Source organism: Lissotriton helveticus, chromosome 5_1, assembly GCF_964261635.1.
Source record: "Lissotriton helveticus chromosome 5_1, aLisHel1.1, whole genome shotgun sequence".
NCBI classification, from domain to species: Eukaryota; Metazoa; Chordata; class Amphibia; order Caudata; family Salamandridae; genus Lissotriton; species Lissotriton helveticus.
The window spans coordinates 1880904518-1880922332 of record NC_136065.1 but is presented as its reverse complement, the minus strand read 5'-3'; the positions used below and the strand labels follow the sequence as shown (position 1 = coordinate 1880922332).

Sequence of the window (17815 nt, the reverse complement as noted above, 5' to 3'; positions counted from 1 at the left end):
GGATGGACCCAGTGGCACACAATTCCAATTTCATTTCAATATGTGTGTGCGTTCATATTTCACAGTGGCTATGATTTCCCATATGTGTTTACATAACTATGGCCAAATTGACAACCACAGTTGTAACAACTGATTTGAATGGAGTTTGTTTTATCATGGTCAGGTTAGGAGCGCGGTGTTGTTTCTTAGGTTCGATTAATGTATGGACTAGTAATAGTGTATCATTGACTGACATAGAGATAACATAACCACAAATGTCATCTTATTCTCTTATTAAGGGACATGACACAGCCGTTCTAATTTTTATCTTTTAGAATTTGATGAATTTGAGAAAGTGGAATCCCGCTATTGATTAGTGAATGGAAATACCTCCACGTACCATGGTAATTTATTTAATTAATTTCTTTACCGTTCGTTACGGTTTGGATATTCACTATCGTAACCTCTCCCAATTCACATGGGATGTTTATTTATATCAAATCATTTATACTTTTTACAGAAACTATAGTGCACCCTTCTTTACACCTTTGTCCTGATGAAGACCCTGATGTGAGGCCTCAAGTACGCCTACTGCTGTAGCGTGGGGTCGAAACGTCGACGGCTACCTTCCTTTCCTCTAAGTTGACACCGCCCGCATTTTCTGGATATTACATACCAGTGTCAATATAGACTTTTTTGATAAACAATGGGATAATTTATGAATCCTCGCTCTGGCTCAGGGATCTGAAGACGATTCATTTTTTGTATAAAACTCAACAAATCTAAGATTTTGATATAACTTTTAGTCACGGATATTATCATTCTTACTTATTCTTTTCTTTGTCACAGCATCACGCTACCCCACTCTTTCTCCTTCCTTCTTTGGGGCACTGATATTATAACTTGTAAATTGCAGTATTTGCTCATTGTGATTAGCTTACATTGTGTCTACTGTTTTGTTATCATTGATTCAAATAAATGTGAATAATATGTACACAGTTCACAGGGACCCTCATTTTGTATAATGCTTTTTAAATAAAGCAGTTAAAAAAAATGCAGCCTGTTTTCCTTCAAGGAAAATGGACTACATAAAAAAAAAAAGATAAATGAAACATTTCTGTGTCGTTTTTAAGGAGTAGACAGTGGTTCGTGGAACCCCTGCCTGCTCTTAAAAATCTTTTTAGCTGCCCAACACAAAGGGGAAGAGGTCCCCAGGAGCCCCTTCCTGTTTGCATCTGGCTTATCACCTACTTGAACTAGGTGGTAACTACAATGGTCACAAAACAATCGTACATACCAGGGCGACTCGCTATTAGGAAGGGACGCCCTTGGCACACCCCTTCCTAATATCAACTCTCAAACCCTATTTTGCGAGTCATGAAGACCTTTGTATAAATAAAGTGATGGTCCCACGTCCACAAGTTCGAAACACGTCGGCTTATCTAACGGTTCAGAGCTCTTGAGGAGATCAAAAAGACGCTGTTTCATCCAGCGAGTAAAGTAGGATTGGACTGACTCACATTGATAAGTTGTTAAGCAGTCTCTGACCCCTAACAGGATCTTACTAATAGATAGTGCAGAGAACCAAGTGGGATTCAATTCCAGGACCCCAGACAAAAGTAGGACACAAAGCGATCTATGAAAGCACATAGCACTGGTATTCCCCCCCCTCCCCGATATGAGTGTAATCATGCACTGTCAACGTCTGAAGTAAATGAAACACTATATGACATATGGGAATACTGATATGTTCTTATGTGTATTGATGTTTAAAAAGTGTTGTTTTTCTAGTTCATTTTTGTCCAGTAAGTTATGCATTATGTATATGTGTTTTTATAAATGTGATGTATGTTTTGAAATATTGAAGAGATTTTTATGTACTAGGTGAAGGGAGACTTAAATGTTAAAAATCTTTTGATGAAAAAAGAAGTAATAAGCATGCAAGCACAGAGTCAATAAAAGGGACTTCTGTGACAGAAAACCTATTGTGATTCATGGTGTCAGAGGTATTGCGCTTGTTGTAATATTTGCTTTTTAAATAAAGCAGTTAAAAAAAATGCAGCCTGTTTTCCTTCAAGGAAAATGATCTACATTTAAAAAAAAAAGAATAATGAAACATTTCTGTTTCATTTTTAAGGACTAGACAGTGGTCCGTGGAACCACTGCCTGCTCTTAAAATTCTTTTTAGCTGCCCAACACAAAGGGGAAGGGGTCCCCAGTAGCCCCTACATGTTTGCATCTGGCTTGCCACCTACTTGAACTAGGTGGTAACTGCAATGGTCACAAAACAATCGTACATACCAGGGCGACTCGCTATTAAGAAGGGACGCCCTTGGCACACCTCTTCCTAATATCAACTCTCAAACCCTATTTTGCGAACAGTAATAAATTATCGACTCACAAAATAGAGTTTGTACATACCACGACCCTTTTTAGCAGTTGTAAAACGGCCAATTTTCTGTTTGCGACCGCTAAAAAAAGTCATACATCTGGCCCATCATTCCAGTGGGGCTGGTAAATTCAGTTACTACCCCTTAGTAATTTTGAGATCTGTGTAAAATCCCCAGATGTTTAACTTGCAACTGGAAAGTATGGAATATAAGAATATCTGGAGCAAAATGAGAAATTACTGTTGCTTTCGGACCCAGAATTAATGGATTCCACAAACAATTATTCATTTCCTATGGGCCCTCCAGGGTCTGTATTCTCCCAACCCTATGAGTTTCAAGTACCACCTGCATTGGTAACTTCAGTTGGGAAAATACCAGCCCATTTCCATGTGTATACTGATCCTGCTTGTCCTCATAAAATACCAATTGGCACTTAGGTGGATAGCATTGAGAACTGGGCATATGCTGTGTGACAGCAGCACTGCATCATGTGCTTCTGTGTATAACACAGAATACTGTAGAGGGCCTCCTGTCTGCAGCAGGGTACAAGCATGTTCATGTCAGCAACATTTACTTATTCTCACTTAAAAACGACAGAAGGGACACCTCAGCATCTCCCAATAATTAACTCTTTGGTAAAAGTTTGTGGTTAAAATCATTTTAGCTGATTTTAACATTGTCTAGGGGTTTCTCTTTGTGACCCTCATGACAGTTCAAGTGAACACCCACCTGTTGATGATGCTGTTTGTTGCATATCATGAATTCCAGTGCTCCTTCACTGTACTGCTGTTTGCAAAATCGTGCATGGACCTGAGGAGCGGTAGCAGTCAAAATCTGCTGCTAGATGCTTCTTTTGGGGGACACGATCAGAGTTGTTAATGACTAAAGACCCTTAATCAGCAGGATACATTATAGTGGCAACATTGATTTAGTAGCCAGTGCGCTACCCGGCCCTCTTCGAGATACATAGCTTGAGACGATTAGAAAAACATAATTAAATTATAGATACAATCTCACAAAGAATTTGAAAGATAGATATGGCACTGCTACCTTCTAGTGGGGAGGTAAGTGGTTTACCGTGTAATAAAGTAAGAAAGATTTCAATCTGGAGGGTCTCTATCTTTTGAAATTGGTTGAAACCGATAACTGGACACTCTGGCTTTAACATATGAATTTCACAATAAATAAGGCCAGCCCACTGCCTTTGCCCATAACTTTTGACTATAAACAGATCAGGTCGATAGCCTTAATCATTGGCGGTGTTTCCATTAGCAACTTAGCCCTCCTGTATTGACCATAAGCTTTCCCACAAGGCAATAAAGTGCAACACAAGCACTTTTATTCAGCAGAAACCTAAAACAGCTGTCCAATTAAAATCTGGAATGAAGGAAATCATCATGTGGGTGGACCCAAAGCCCTTCTCTCAGTAGTGTTTCTTAAAGCTTTTTTTCTGTTGATCACATAAGGACGGGGATCTGCTCTGCTTTCAAGCCAGACATAAACAGCATTGCATAAACCAAACTTGCATATGCATAGAGTGCAGTATACTATTTATTACCAGAGTTGAGGAAGGCAAGAAGTACCATGACTCTTCCAGGCATGTCCCTTGGCTTTGCATGGTGGAGGTTGGCCGCAGAGTCTGGCCGCCACCCAACTTGCTGCTGGCATCCAACCCTTGCTATGCGCACAAAGCCTGGCCATCTGCCAGTCACTGTGTGCAACAATCAGCAGGTGACCAAACCCTGCTGCACACAGCTGAAGACCATGTGCAGCAGGGGCTATAGTGCACAAAAATACATTTTCAAGTTATTTTGATCAAGAGTGTATGCTAGAGTGTTGAAGGAAGGTCTGCGGGACACAGGGAGGGGGGTGGGCGGGGGATGCGGGGGTCTGGGATTCTTAAATCTAACACACGTTTTGAAAACCCAGCAATGCAAATCATTATTTTAATATTAACCCACATGTGTCTTGGCCCAAGTCCTCTCTCTCTCTCTCTCTCTCTCTCTCTCTCTATATATATATATATATATGTATATATATATATATATATCCAACAATTTTTCCAGGAAAGGAAAAAATGGGTCGCACATCCAATAGCGGTACCAAATCTGCTTTATTTTTGCAATACACAGGCTGACATCACGTAAAGATCGATAATTTCCTGTCACATGTCCCTGCACTAAGGATTGTGGTACTTGTAGTTCAATATTTACATCGACTTCGTTGCTTTACATTATTTCCCGCTTTTTTTGTGTTATTTGAACAGTGATTCTTTATAGAGACTTGAATATTTCCTCAGTCATTTCTTTTAACCACATAATCACTTGTCTTGTTTTACTATTTTGTCTGTATTTTACAAGTTTCTGTCTTTGCCTGTGATTTTCATCAATTTCGTGTTGATTATGTGTTCAAGTCACATACATTACTTCTCCGCCTTCCAATAGGCTTCGTTCATTGTACCACCTTTGATTTCAAGTCTGGCTTTCATATTTTTTCTTTTCATTTCACTGTGCACGAAGCCATTTTTCGAATTATTACAAATGAACATATAATTCTTACGACTGATTAAGTCCATGTGGGTGTAGCGTTCTCAGATTTAATATGAATCGCGATTCAGTTTGTCGCAGTTTTCTCTCACGATCTCCACCTCGTCCCTCTTTTGGGATTGTTTGGATGCCATAGAATTTCATTTTTTGCCAATCACTTTGGTGAAATAATTCCATGTGTTTAGATATGGCATTCGAACGATCTTTATGAATTGTTGCCCTCATATGTTGTAGTATCCTGTTTTTGAGTTCCACTGTGGTGCTTCCCACATACATCATGGGGCATGGGCATTCCACTATGTAGACTGTAAATGACGTTTTACAAGTGATACATTGTCGGATTTGCCATTTCTTTTTGTTAGCCATTGTTATTTCCTTCATTGGTTTGGCAATCTGACACATTTTACATGAGTAGCATTTTACAAATCCTTTAGTTTTCAACCAGTCATCTTGTGTCTTTTTTTGAAAATGACTGCGTATCATGTGATCTTTGAGATTCTTTGCACGTCTGTAAGTTATTATTGGATGATTGCCCATAATTTCTTTGACAGTGTTGTCCAATTGTAGCAATTTCCAATTTTTTCTAAGTATCTTTCCAATTTGAGTACTTTGTTGGGAAAAGTCCATGACCATTCTGATTTTTCCTTTTTCTTTATCTTCATTTGGATCTTTTCTTTTTAGGCATTCCTCACGTGTCTTCTGATTTGCCCTTATCCAACATTTCCTTACTGCCTTTGCGGTATATTTTCTCCTCACAAATCTTTCCATCGTATGTTTACTGTTTTTTTCCCATTGTTCCTGTTCGCTGCATATTCGACGGATCCTTAGAAATTCTCCGTAAGGTATACTGTTTAGCAATGGTTTTTGGTGGAAGCTTGTTGCTTCTAAAGTGGCATTGGTTGAAGTTGATTTTCTGTGGAACGAAGCCTATTGGAAGGCGGAGAAATAATGTATGTGACTCAAACGCATAATCAACACGAAATTGATGAAAATCACAAGCAAAGACCGAAACTTGTAAAATACAGACAAAATAGTAAAACAAGACAAGTGATTATGTGGTTAAAAGAAATGACTGAGGAAATATTCAAGTCTCTACAAAGAATCACTGTTCAAATAACACAAAAAAAGCGGGAAATAATGTAAAGCAACGAAGTCGATGTACATATTGAACTACACCACAATCCTTAGTGCAGGGACATGTGACAGGAAATGATCGATCTTTACGTGATGTCAGCCTGTGTATTGCAAAAATAAAGCATATTTGGTACCGCTATTGGATGTGCGACCCATTTTTTCCTTTCCTGGAAAAATTGTTGGATGTGTAACGGCGTGGGTTCAGCCGTAGGGTATCGCACCTACTACGAGCGCTGCAGTTCTCGAGTTCGTGGAACTGATTTGGAGGAATATATATATATATATATATATATATATATATATATATATATATATTATTGTAATTGCATTTGTATAGCACTTACTACCCCATACGAGGCGTCAAAGCATTTTTTCGGCGAGTAGCCTGCTACTCTGGGACCCATAGAGGATTAGTGTTGAATTAGTATAGTGAAACATGCAAGTACATTTTAAGTGGTGGATATGTTAGTCAGTTATTTGGATTCAGAAAGTAGAAGAGGAAAGAAGGTTTGTATTTATATAGCGCTTCTAGCCCCTGATGGGGTGTTGAATCGCTTTTTTTGCCGAGTAGCACGCTACTCCAGAAATCCATAAAGGATTAGTAGTGAAATAGTATGGTGAAATATGAAAGTAATTTGAGTGGTGGAAAGTAGTCAGTTATTTGGAGCGAGAAGGATAGCGGAGGGATAGAATGAAAAGAAAGGTTTGCATTCATATAGCACCTGTTACTCCTGATGGGTGTTGAAGCGTTTTTCTGGCGAGTAGCAGGCTAATCCGGAACCCATAAAGAATCAGTGTTGAAAATGAGTATAGTGAAAAACGAAGTAATTTGAGTGATGGATATGTTAGTAAGTTATTTGGATTGAGAAGGGTTGGGGAGGGGTAAAAAGAGGAAAAAAGGTTTTCATTTATATAGCGCTTGTAACCCTATTGAGGTGTTGAAACGCTTTGTTGGCGAGTAGCGCGCTACTCTGGAACCCATAAAGGATTAGTGGTGAATTAGTATAGTGGAATATGGAATTAGAGAAGTGAATATGTTAGTTTGTTATTTTGATTGAAAGGGATAGTGGAGGGACAGAAGAGTGAAGGATTTCTTTTTTTAGGTCATAGCAGTAGGAGGAGGCTTTTGGATGAGTAAAAGGGGTTTTTGGAGGGGAAGAGTCAGAGGGAAGAGTTTAGAAAGGTTTATTTTAGGGGATTGGTATAGTAAAAGAGGTGTCAGATGATGCAAGGAGTGGTAGAGTAGGAGAGAGTCAAGAAAGGGTTATTTTGGGGAACATATTAGTGGTATGGGGTTTGGGATAAATGAGAGAGTGGGTGTAGAGGATATGATAGATGTATAGGGTGAAAGATAGGGTGGTGAATTGGAAAGAGTAGTAGAAAGAAGTTTGAAATGAGTCAGAAAGTTGGGCTAGAAGATATATTAAGAGAAGTATTGGCTGAGAAATAGGGTAGTGCATTGGAAATGCTAAATTAGAAGAAAGTGATAAATATATAGATCCATAAGTACATTGAAAGTATATAGATGCATAAAGGAGTTAAGTATATGTAGATTAAAGATATTGATAAAGGTACAGGATAAGAAATAGGGTAGTGCATTGGATATGCTTTTTCAGGAGAAAGGTAACAGACATGGTACATGGATGCACATTGATGCACAATGGAAGCAAGTACATGTAGACCAAATATGATTTTTTTGCCTTTGTTTTTGATTTTATAACAACATAATTATGTTTATAAAAAGCAATACACAAAGATAGGCACATATCTTAAGTGAAAATAAATGCTTATATACAGAGGGACAAATACAAAGGGTGGGTATTAATGAATGGGAAAATGGGCAGCATTCCTGACCCTGGTACCGACCAGTTTCGAACAGGCTCAAACAGGCACTCACCCTTGTCCTTTCCACCCTTAGCTTCGACGCCTGGGCAGAGACACCCTAAGCCTTGGCCGTTTATAGCCCTAGTAGTCAGGTGACCCCTTCAGCCAATGGGAACCCTAGCCCTAACACTATCCAATCACAACAGTAGCCCTAAAATCTAGAACCAATAGGAGACCAGGACCTTACAGCCAATCTTAGCCCTAATCCAAGCACCCAATCAGTTTATAAAACCCTGATCTCTACGTCCAATAGAGGCCTTAGCCCTATCAGTAGTCTCAACCCTAGTCCAAGCAACCAATGGCATAGGAAGCCCTAGTCCCTACTTCCAATAGAAAGCCTAACCCTACTCTTAGTCCCACACCTAGTCCAGCAACCAATCACCAGAACCCCTAATCGCTACTTCCAATTAAAGGCCTAACCCTAGCCCTAGTCCCAACAACCAATAATACAGGAAGCCCTAGTCCCTACTTCCAATAGAAATCCTAACCCTAGCCCTAGTCCCAAATTTACATTGATTGAATCACAGACCCAGAAACCAATCAGAACCCTCAAATACCCAACCAATGAGGACACTAATCCAATAGAAACATCAGATACAACCATCAGTGTACCAAACAATAGAAGACTATATAAGGTCCCAGCTACCTCAGACAAGGTTTGCTGGCCAGGGAGTTGGAAGCTGCTCCTCTATTTAGAAATCTCCTAGGAGACAGACAGGCGCAATCCACACTTTGGTAAGGCCCTAACAAACTTATCCTCTAACAACACTATTTGTATAAAACTGTACTCCCCTTCCTGGCCAAAAAATGAAGTGCACAGTCCCTATTAACCCGTTAACCGTGGCGTAAATTCCGCCGTGGTGCGGGCGTTCGATTGCGGGGCGGGGCCGCATCGGCCAACGGACTTGCGCAGCACTACGGAGGTAGTACTCATGACAGCCGGTGGCAGACTGGTGCAGCGAACGGGTTAAACACAGTTTAAACAGCTTACAGCAGATTACTGCTGTCTCTGGGGGGAAGGGGGAGCTGGTATACAAATATATATGTGTGTGTGTGTGTGTGTGTGTATGTGTGTGTATACATATGTATATGTATATATATATACATATATATATATATATATATATATATATATATATATATCAATATATCAACAACTCCCGCTTCCAAAATTAAAACGGGTCTGACACATGGCAGGTACGCTTCAGGTAAGGTTTAGTACACCATCTTGACACATCAAGCATTCTTATTAATTGTAGTTTTACAACACCTGGCAGACGCGTTTCGGCCGAATGCCTTCCTCTAAGCCCGCATCATGTACAAGAGTTCACCTTCCTAGGGATTTGAGATACACACTCATTGATTCCGATTGGAATATACTGTGCAGTCAAAGAGCGAGGACTGCAGGTTCAAGTTAGTAGTCAATCCGCTGTTGATATAGTCTCCTCTGGCTCGCATGATTCCACTGTCCCTGAAAGTACAGCAGAATGTGCCTCATGGCCAGCCACATATGGATCAAGACAGTCCAGATCAGCGAGCTTAGTTAAAGACTTCAGCTCGTACACACATGCATACATGTATATAGCAAAGAGCCGATATGCGTATTTCTGTCCTAAAGTAATACCTGTAATTTCTTCTCTCCCAAATGATGTACATGCTGTAGAATCAGACAGAAAGCACGTGAGACCAAGCCAATAAAGTGTGTTACCTCTGCTTCCAGGCACCTCTCCGAAGTGCAGATGTTGCAGACACTACAAAAGAAGGAGATCGAGGAGCTCTACTCTAAGATGGGCAAAGTGCCTCCAGCTGGGATTGTGTCCCCGGCCGCCATGCTGTCCAGCCGCCAGCGACGCCTCTCCAAGGGGAACTACACGTCATCCCGCCGCAACAGCTTGCAACGGCTGGAAATCTTACCACCTACAGGTAACCTTGAGAAAGGATGGTATTGAAATTTCAATCACGATTTTGATATCATCAGAGGTAGATTAAGATAATGGCTGATAAGAAGGATTCATCGATTGGCTTAAATTCAGAATGGCCGGTATGGCATGCAACAAACTGTCAGCCTGCCCCATGTACCTGTCTGAGGTATAAGCTTGGTGATTTCTCTTGTTTTTTTTCTAAGAAACATAAAACGTTTGAAAGTACATGTGCCAAGAGATTACTATTGTGGTGAAACACACATAGATAAGTCGTGAGTTCTCAAAGCTGCTGGCTCCTGAATGAGAACAAACCTTTCCATCTCACACAGCTTTGTATGCACATCAAATGAAAGTGACCATAAAATACACTTGTGTCTGAAATATTATAAACACGCAGTACTAACCATCAAGCAATAACACACACATGCACATAAAAACATTAACTTGCAGTCAGGAATGTCCAAGTGGATTTATTTCACACTCATGGGGTCTTGAATAAGAGAATTCTAGCATAGTTAAATAACTTTCAAAAGCACCTTGCCACTCAACTTTGATTGAACTTTACAAAGCGTTCATGGTGGCCTCTCAGACTATTTTCCATAAGAAGAACTACATAAAAGCTTCCTTTTCTCTTTCACCACTAACTCCAGGGCCATCAGTTTAGTTTCCACCTTCCTTCTTCCCTAGTCTAATTCCTGTGTTGAAGAGTTTTTATCCAGTTTCTCTTTCCTACATAGAGATCAGGTCAAAGCCATTTCAAGCAACTCCCATTTAGAACATCCCCTTGCCATCTCTCCTGTTATTACAGAACTATACATTTCTGCTATACTAACCTCAACAGTGCTAGAACAAAAAATATTGTTACATGTCTTATGAAAAAGCTAACAAAGATCCTGATTTTCTGCCAACATCCACCCTATTTTGTCATGTGTAATTAGAATTCTGAAAAGTGTGGCTTATTGCAAAATCTCGTTTCATTGAAAGAAATAACTTTCTTGATACTACTTTATATTCTGTATGTGTGTGGCAGTGGTGCCCTCATCTTGCTAGTTCTGTCTACCATCTGCAACGCTATTTTCCATTATTCCTTCTATCAATATCTCTTCAAGGATGTGGCGCAAGGCAAATTCCAAGACCGTCTTATATTTCTGGCCACCCACAAGCTGTCAAACTTTCCACTTTTTAATCCGATTTAAAATGTTGGGCTGGGGTGCCCCTTATTTAGCATATACACCAGCCCACTATCCACCCTTTTATGGGTTTTTGGGTTAAATCTTTTAAGCCATAACGATGACACGTAATTGCTTTCACACCTTGACCCAGCTATCTCCTCCGCTCATAATTATTTTCATTAATATCATTCTGTCATTATCTCAGTGATGAGCATGAACTCCTCAAAAGTGTATTGTGAGAATACAGAGGCAATTCTGCAAGGTGGTTAGGTTAGGTTAGTGGTTGGACTGGATTAGGTTTTCGGATCCTTATTTGCAGCACCAACTGCATTAACCTCTACTTGCTATCCCTGCCTTCAGACACTTACAAAGGTATTCCTTTTGATTAATATGAAAATGAAGTCATAGTAAACTCCCTCTTGGTTGTATTATGGAAATTCTGTCTTTCTTGATTTTCCTACGTATTCTTTATTCTGCATACAAATTATTCAGAGCATCATTGTCTGGTTTCTTCGAGGACTTACTCATGGAGGTCTTGATTGCAAAATCTTCAGTTTTTACACTAGTTACCTACATCGGAAACAATCCCTTCCACAAGCCTATATATATTTCACCATTTACATCTTGTGCCCCACTTTAGTTCACGATTGCTTTATGGAATAAAGACCTATGCACACTCTTCAGTTCTCTTATATTCAACGGTTGAAGGGCCTAGCTATAAACTGATCAGACTTAGAGGAAGATCCTTTCTCTAACTTACTCTAAATTTGTTAAATGATCTCTCTATCTGTTTACATTGTCAACCTGATAAAATCAGGCTTTTCTCCTATAGTAACACCTCTTAAGGCTCTTTTGGTCCCTGTCCCCTCAAGTTTAGGGATAACATTCAGGTTCACTGTTGCCACATGTTTGCCACACACTAAACATCCAACAGAATGTATTAGATGGAACACTTTGTTTATATCCAATATATATATATATATATATATATATATATATATATATATATATATATATATATATATATATATATATATATATATATATATATATATATATATATATATATATATATCCACAAGAAACTCCTCTCGTTACTGAAACACAGGAGACAGACCACAGGACCAGATGTCAGGTTTCTTTTTTTATTTGCTCAAGTTCGTGGAAAAGTGCATAATGCGTTTCGGGCTACTAGAGCCCTTGTTCACATGCAACCAATGTTTGTACATTTTTTATTTTTATAGTGCACATTTTACCCAATCACCTCCGCCCCCTCCATACATCACGTGATCATAGAAATCAAAGACATATTCAAAATTAGAAAAGCCTATATGTCCGTATAAATACATAGTTATAAAATAAAATCACATGTGTACACAAGTTAGAGCCAGAAATCTCCGGGTATATATATATACTCTCCGTTTCTCGAGCAGTAAGAGGCACAGCTGTAGCCTCTGTTCTAAGAAACTAAAGAACAAAAGGCCTGATTTACAGTTTAGCGGATAAGGTACTTTGTCGCAAATGTGACTGAGTACTCTGTCCCCCAAACTCTCGGTCCGCCCACCTCATTTAGAGACGGTCACACCGTATATTATTCACTGAGCCCCTGTTAACGTCATTGACAGAAAACATCCTTGGAAAGCCAACAGAATAGGGGCTGCCAGAGGAAGCACAATACACTGCCCTCCCTATTTAAGATGGACAGTGTAATGTCTATTTTTTCCTGTCCGTCACTGCGGAAAATAAACTGGCAATGAGGGAGAGAGAAAAATAATAAGAAAAATGGCCACCACACCATGGGGGAATGCTCACAAGGGGGAGGGTTTTTTTTCGGGTTTTTTTCAGAAGCAAACTCCTAGTTTGGGAGTTTGTTTCTGGAAAACCAAAACAAAAACTTTGGTAAATGCCCATCAAAGCTGTCCAGCAAGCTTTATGTACATTAACAGAAACCACCATAACAGCAGTTCCTTTCAATGTACAGAGATGACAATTGTAACTACACTGAAGCTGTTCCTTAAACGCCTGAGTGTGTTTAATTATTCTGTGCTTCATAGGGATCATAAGAAAGAATTCCTTCAGTGGAAGCAGCACGGGATCCCAAGAGCAACGCTCGAGTAAAGGAGTGACATTTGCTGGAGACTTCAACAGAATGGTAAGGAGGCTATGATTCATAATATGTGCGGAATATTTAGAATTGAAGCTCATTGCTATTTGTTTTTGTTTAGTTAAAAAATGTTGATAAAGGAGAAAGGAGGAAAGTGTGTGTGTGAGTGTGTGTGTGTGTGTGTGTGTGTATGTGTGTGTGTGTGTGTGTGTGTAGGTGAGAGAGAGAGACAGCAGTGAGAAATATGATATACCAAATGTAATATTTGGGTCTCCGTTAAGGAGATCATAACTCCCCCAGGGAGTCTCCTCTAGCAAGATATGGCACCTCTTGACATATACTATTTTTACAAATTGCATGGGTTTGCTAGTTAGCTTTAGTCTTCCCTAGAAAATTTAAAATAAATCAGAATAGAGCATAATATTTAGTTAGATAAACATTCTACTGGACAGGGAGACTTGTTTTTCCTGAGATGTGTTTGCTATAGAAAGGTACAGTAAAGGGTTGCTCCTGAGAAGTGCAGGTAAGGTCAGTGTTTCTTGTTTCCTCACATTCCATGGGATCTTGAATTGAAATTAATTTGGATTCACATATAAGGTCCGACTATCATTTGCCTGACGTAGCATCATTGGCTCACACAAGCTAGAGCATTGTGTGTCAACCTCTCTCTCTTACCCCAAAATTGATTGCATTGCCAGGGGTTGATCGATTGTAAAGAGTGTCTCCAACGTTCCAGTAATGATCGCCAAGCTAATTTCCATCAGAGCTGGGTCAACAACCAGTGTGGCTTTCATATCTTGTTTTCCTTGAAAGTAAACATTTTAAACATTTGGAATGAATTCAAGTTGATAAGCATAAAATGGCATATATAATCACTTTCATCACTTGTGTCCATCCTTTGCCTCAACTGAGGAAGAGGTGTGGTCTAGTGGCTAAGCTGTAGAACAAGAACATCCGAGCTCTTTTTCTAACCTGTATGATTCTGGGTAAATCAGTTTATCTCCATATGTTAATTAGAACATTAAAATGCAGCTAAGTACCACTATTAAGCACTATGCAAAGAACATAATGGTCACATGTATATTGGATAATACAGCACATCTGTTGTCACAAAAAAATGTTGCATTACTGAACCTTGTTAACCTAATCTTTGCCTTGTCTTTCTAATCCAGTGAACACGAAACAGATTGTTACAGACACACAACGAATGTCTTTTGGACTACCTCAACGAATTGCCTGATTTCTGCTGCTCCTCAGGTGATCACAAGAAGCACTGCATGGACAAAGCCATCGGTTGGCAAGAGACATAATTCAGTGTGTGTGAGGTGTCCTGGGGGTTAATTGCACAGGAGTACTCTCCGAGGCCTTTTCTGCATTGAAATATATGGTTCCGTTCACCGCTGTGGAAGAGAAGAAAAGACAAGCTTCTCGATATACCCACAAACTCTCACAGAATTGGAAGTATGGACAGAAGTGCTTGTATGCTTGCTGAAAGTCTTTCTCAAAGTCTTCGGAACTTGTCCTTTTTCCGATCTGAAAAAGATGGCCGCGTGGTAGGTGCATGGCAACATGATAATCACTCCACTGGCTCCACCCACTTAAAGAGACAGATTGCCATTTCGTCAGTCTCCTTTCTCTGTGAATATAAAAAGGAGATTGCTGCATTTAAGAAGGCTTACACTACCATCTCGGAATAACTGTTTTTGCAAGATAATGTCAAGTGAACTACCGTGAACCATCGCAATGATCAGGATGTGGACAGTTGGAGGATTGTGAAGGTTTTGGAAGAAAAGAATGTTCTGACTAATTGTACAATGTAAATATACATATTCAAATGTACCTTCATTTTTATGAAGGGAGGGAACAGGCGGGATTTCTGATCTTTTCACCGTTGTGACTTTAATGCAGAAGCCTATAAAAGCTGATGTGTTTTCGTTCCTCTCGCCCTAAACTTGTGCCTCTGTATGTGCACAGCGCTGCTATGTAGCAATATAAAGCTATCAACATTATCACAACATTGTTGTGGAAAGTACGTCATATGGGTGTGTTTTATTTTGTGCTCTGCTATCAGTCTCCTTTCTTACCCTCATAAAGTCTCATTAGGAACTACTCCAGAGGTAGGGCCCACCATCAATTAATAACACAGGCAACACATGTGAAGTAGAAGACATAAAGATGAGACACTACTTTTCATGGGAAGGTTTTTGTTGATTGAAAAAGGAGAGGTTCATGGAGCAAAACTGGTGACATCAGAAGTGCATTATTTATTGATGCTCTCTAGGGCATGAGATAACTACCCACGTTATGCGTCCCAAACTGAAGGTAAGGCCACATCAGGAGTGTGGCAAACCAAAATGTCAGTGATGATGTGCTCCGGAACATTTGTTAATGCTATAAGCGCATGCTCGCTGGGAAGAGCAGGGTTAGGGAGCTAATTCAGTCTTACTACTGACAAAGCTATGTGCTGTTGCCCAATGTATTTAGTATGCAATTCTGGTTGAGAGGCAGTGTGGTGTGAGTAGGTGAGTGGCTGGCATATTTTTTGTATCATTGGCTTTTTCATGATACATAAACCCAGTTATTAGATACCAATAACACTGGAACTGAGGTAAAGGCTGAAAGTAATAAAAATGCAAGGCGAACTACAAAACATAGTTAATAGGAACGATGTGAAAAAGTTTAATGAATGTGGCAACAAAGCTGGTGTCCAAAGCACAGAAAGAGTGAGGAGAGGATCCAAGGGAAACAATTTAGAGACCTGCGAGAAGTGATTCCCCAAAATAATAATCGTAACACAATACTTCTCGGGTCTATCAAGGAGTGAGGTGAACATGTGTCTCTCAGTAAAGCCCCTCTGGGGAGCAATCCCTTTCAGGACGATTGCCCTCGCCCACGATAGGTGGCATGCTTCATCATATGGGCTTCTCCTCCCAGTGAGAAAACCTAGTCCCACCGAGGGCTACAACTCCCTCACTGTGTGGTAGGAGCTCTGGGATGTTTTTATTGAATGTCCTAAGATGCTAAGGATGCTAACATCCCATATCCCATATGTGAGTGCTAGGCGTTGTGAGGGTGCAGCGCTGGATGTGATTGAAAAGATAAATGTGATACTAAAACTACCTAGTAGGGACAACAAACTATTTATTGGCTCTTCTTTTTAAACTGGCAGGTTTAAAAAGAAGTGCAAAGCAGTGTAAATTAAACTGCTAAGATGTTTAGGTTGGTCAACATGTTTCAGCCTATCTGGTCTTTGAAAGTGTCCAGGCTTTCATCAGGACCAAAAGAAATAAACAATGTTTTTGCATATGTGAAGAAAATATAGAAAAAAAGTGATAAATATAGTGATACTGAACCAGTAATCCAATGTTAAGCTTGGTACTACTGGAACTTATCTGTAAATGTGAGACCCAAAAAACATAGTGCAACAAGTCAAACAACATTGTAATACGATTCTCCTATTGTCAACGTTTAGTGTACATGAATTATTGGCATGTTCATAGAGTACCCTTACGGTACCCATTACAAGTCTACTCACCCAAATCGATGGATAAGTGGACCTACCTCTACCTGGTAACAACTCAGTGAAAGGGGCCCGCTCTGCAAGAAACAAGGTCATGTGTCACTCATTCCTCATATATTGTGTGATCACATGTCTATAGAAAGCAGTAAGTGTTGGTTGCGAACCTCTAATAAAAATAATGTAACAGAAGGTCTACAGCTATAATTACAAGTACACCTAGCCTTGTTGGTGGCCATGAGTGATGTTACAATAATTATGCTATATTATTATTAGACTCATATTCTAAGCAATGTAACGCCTCTCCTTGCCGCTTTTGTTGATTGAAGGCGGCGGCGGGCGCCATCTTGGGTGTGGGCTGGGGCTGCGCTCTAGTCGCGCTGCCCTACCACCCTCCTCACGCCCCATAAATTAGTATTATGACCAGACGGCGCAGCGGGCTGGCGCAGCGCGCGCGCCGGACGCGCGCCGAAGCCGCGCCAAAGCCAAGCCCGTCTGCGCCCGTCAGCGGCCGGAACCGGCCCAGGGCCACTACCCCTGGTTCCCGATTGTTGTATTCATCTCTTTATTTAAAAGAGTTGAATCCTGGTAAGACACATCAGGATTGTATTACTGTCGCTCCTACCACTGAGATGAGCACTCCCCTTCCCCCGTGTCCAGGTTGCAGCTATCAGTTCCCCCCACCTCATTTATTAGCCCACCTAGACCCTAATTATGTCCCACATCTTGCTTCGGACACTACGTCATTGCATGGCTGTCGAGCCGCACTTATTAATACGCGCTCACTCCCTTGTCATAGCTTCCAGGTTAATGAGTTTATTCTCGCTCATGATCTGGATTTACTGTTTGCTACTGAGACTTGGGCAGATGCCGGGTCAGGGCCGGATTTCTGCGACGCTGTCCCGGATGGCTATAGCGTCGTCAGACATGACAGGCCTATAGGAAGAGGTGGAGGCCTCGCAATTATTTACAAGGACCACACTCGACCCTATAGATTCTGCTAATTGTGAATCAGCTGCCTTTGCTATTAGCATCAGCCCTAAGCAAGCTTTTAAGGGTATAATACTATACCGTCCCCCTGGCCCCCGTAACCTTTTTCTCTCCACTTTTTCTGACCTGAACGATAACGTTATAGGTTCAGACAAATATACCATACTGGGAGATTTT

General features: G+C 40.3%; 1 protein-coding gene across 1 annotated transcript in view; it reads left to right on the top strand.

Moving 5' to 3' along the window:
* WNK4 (WNK lysine deficient protein kinase 4) overlaps window positions 1-15163 on the top strand; it is a 410636-nt gene extending 395473 nt beyond the window's left edge. Inside the window, exons 18-20 of the mRNA XM_078645359.1 lie at window positions 9654-9856; window positions 13082-13179; window positions 14304-15163. Coding sequence (XP_078501485.1) covers window positions 9654-9856; window positions 13082-13179; window positions 14304-14306 — 304 coding nt within the window. The 3' untranslated portion in view covers window positions 14307-15163. The remainder of the gene's footprint in view (window positions 1-9653; window positions 9857-13081; window positions 13180-14303) is intronic.
* The last annotated feature ends 2652 nt before the right edge of the window (window positions 15164-17815 follow it).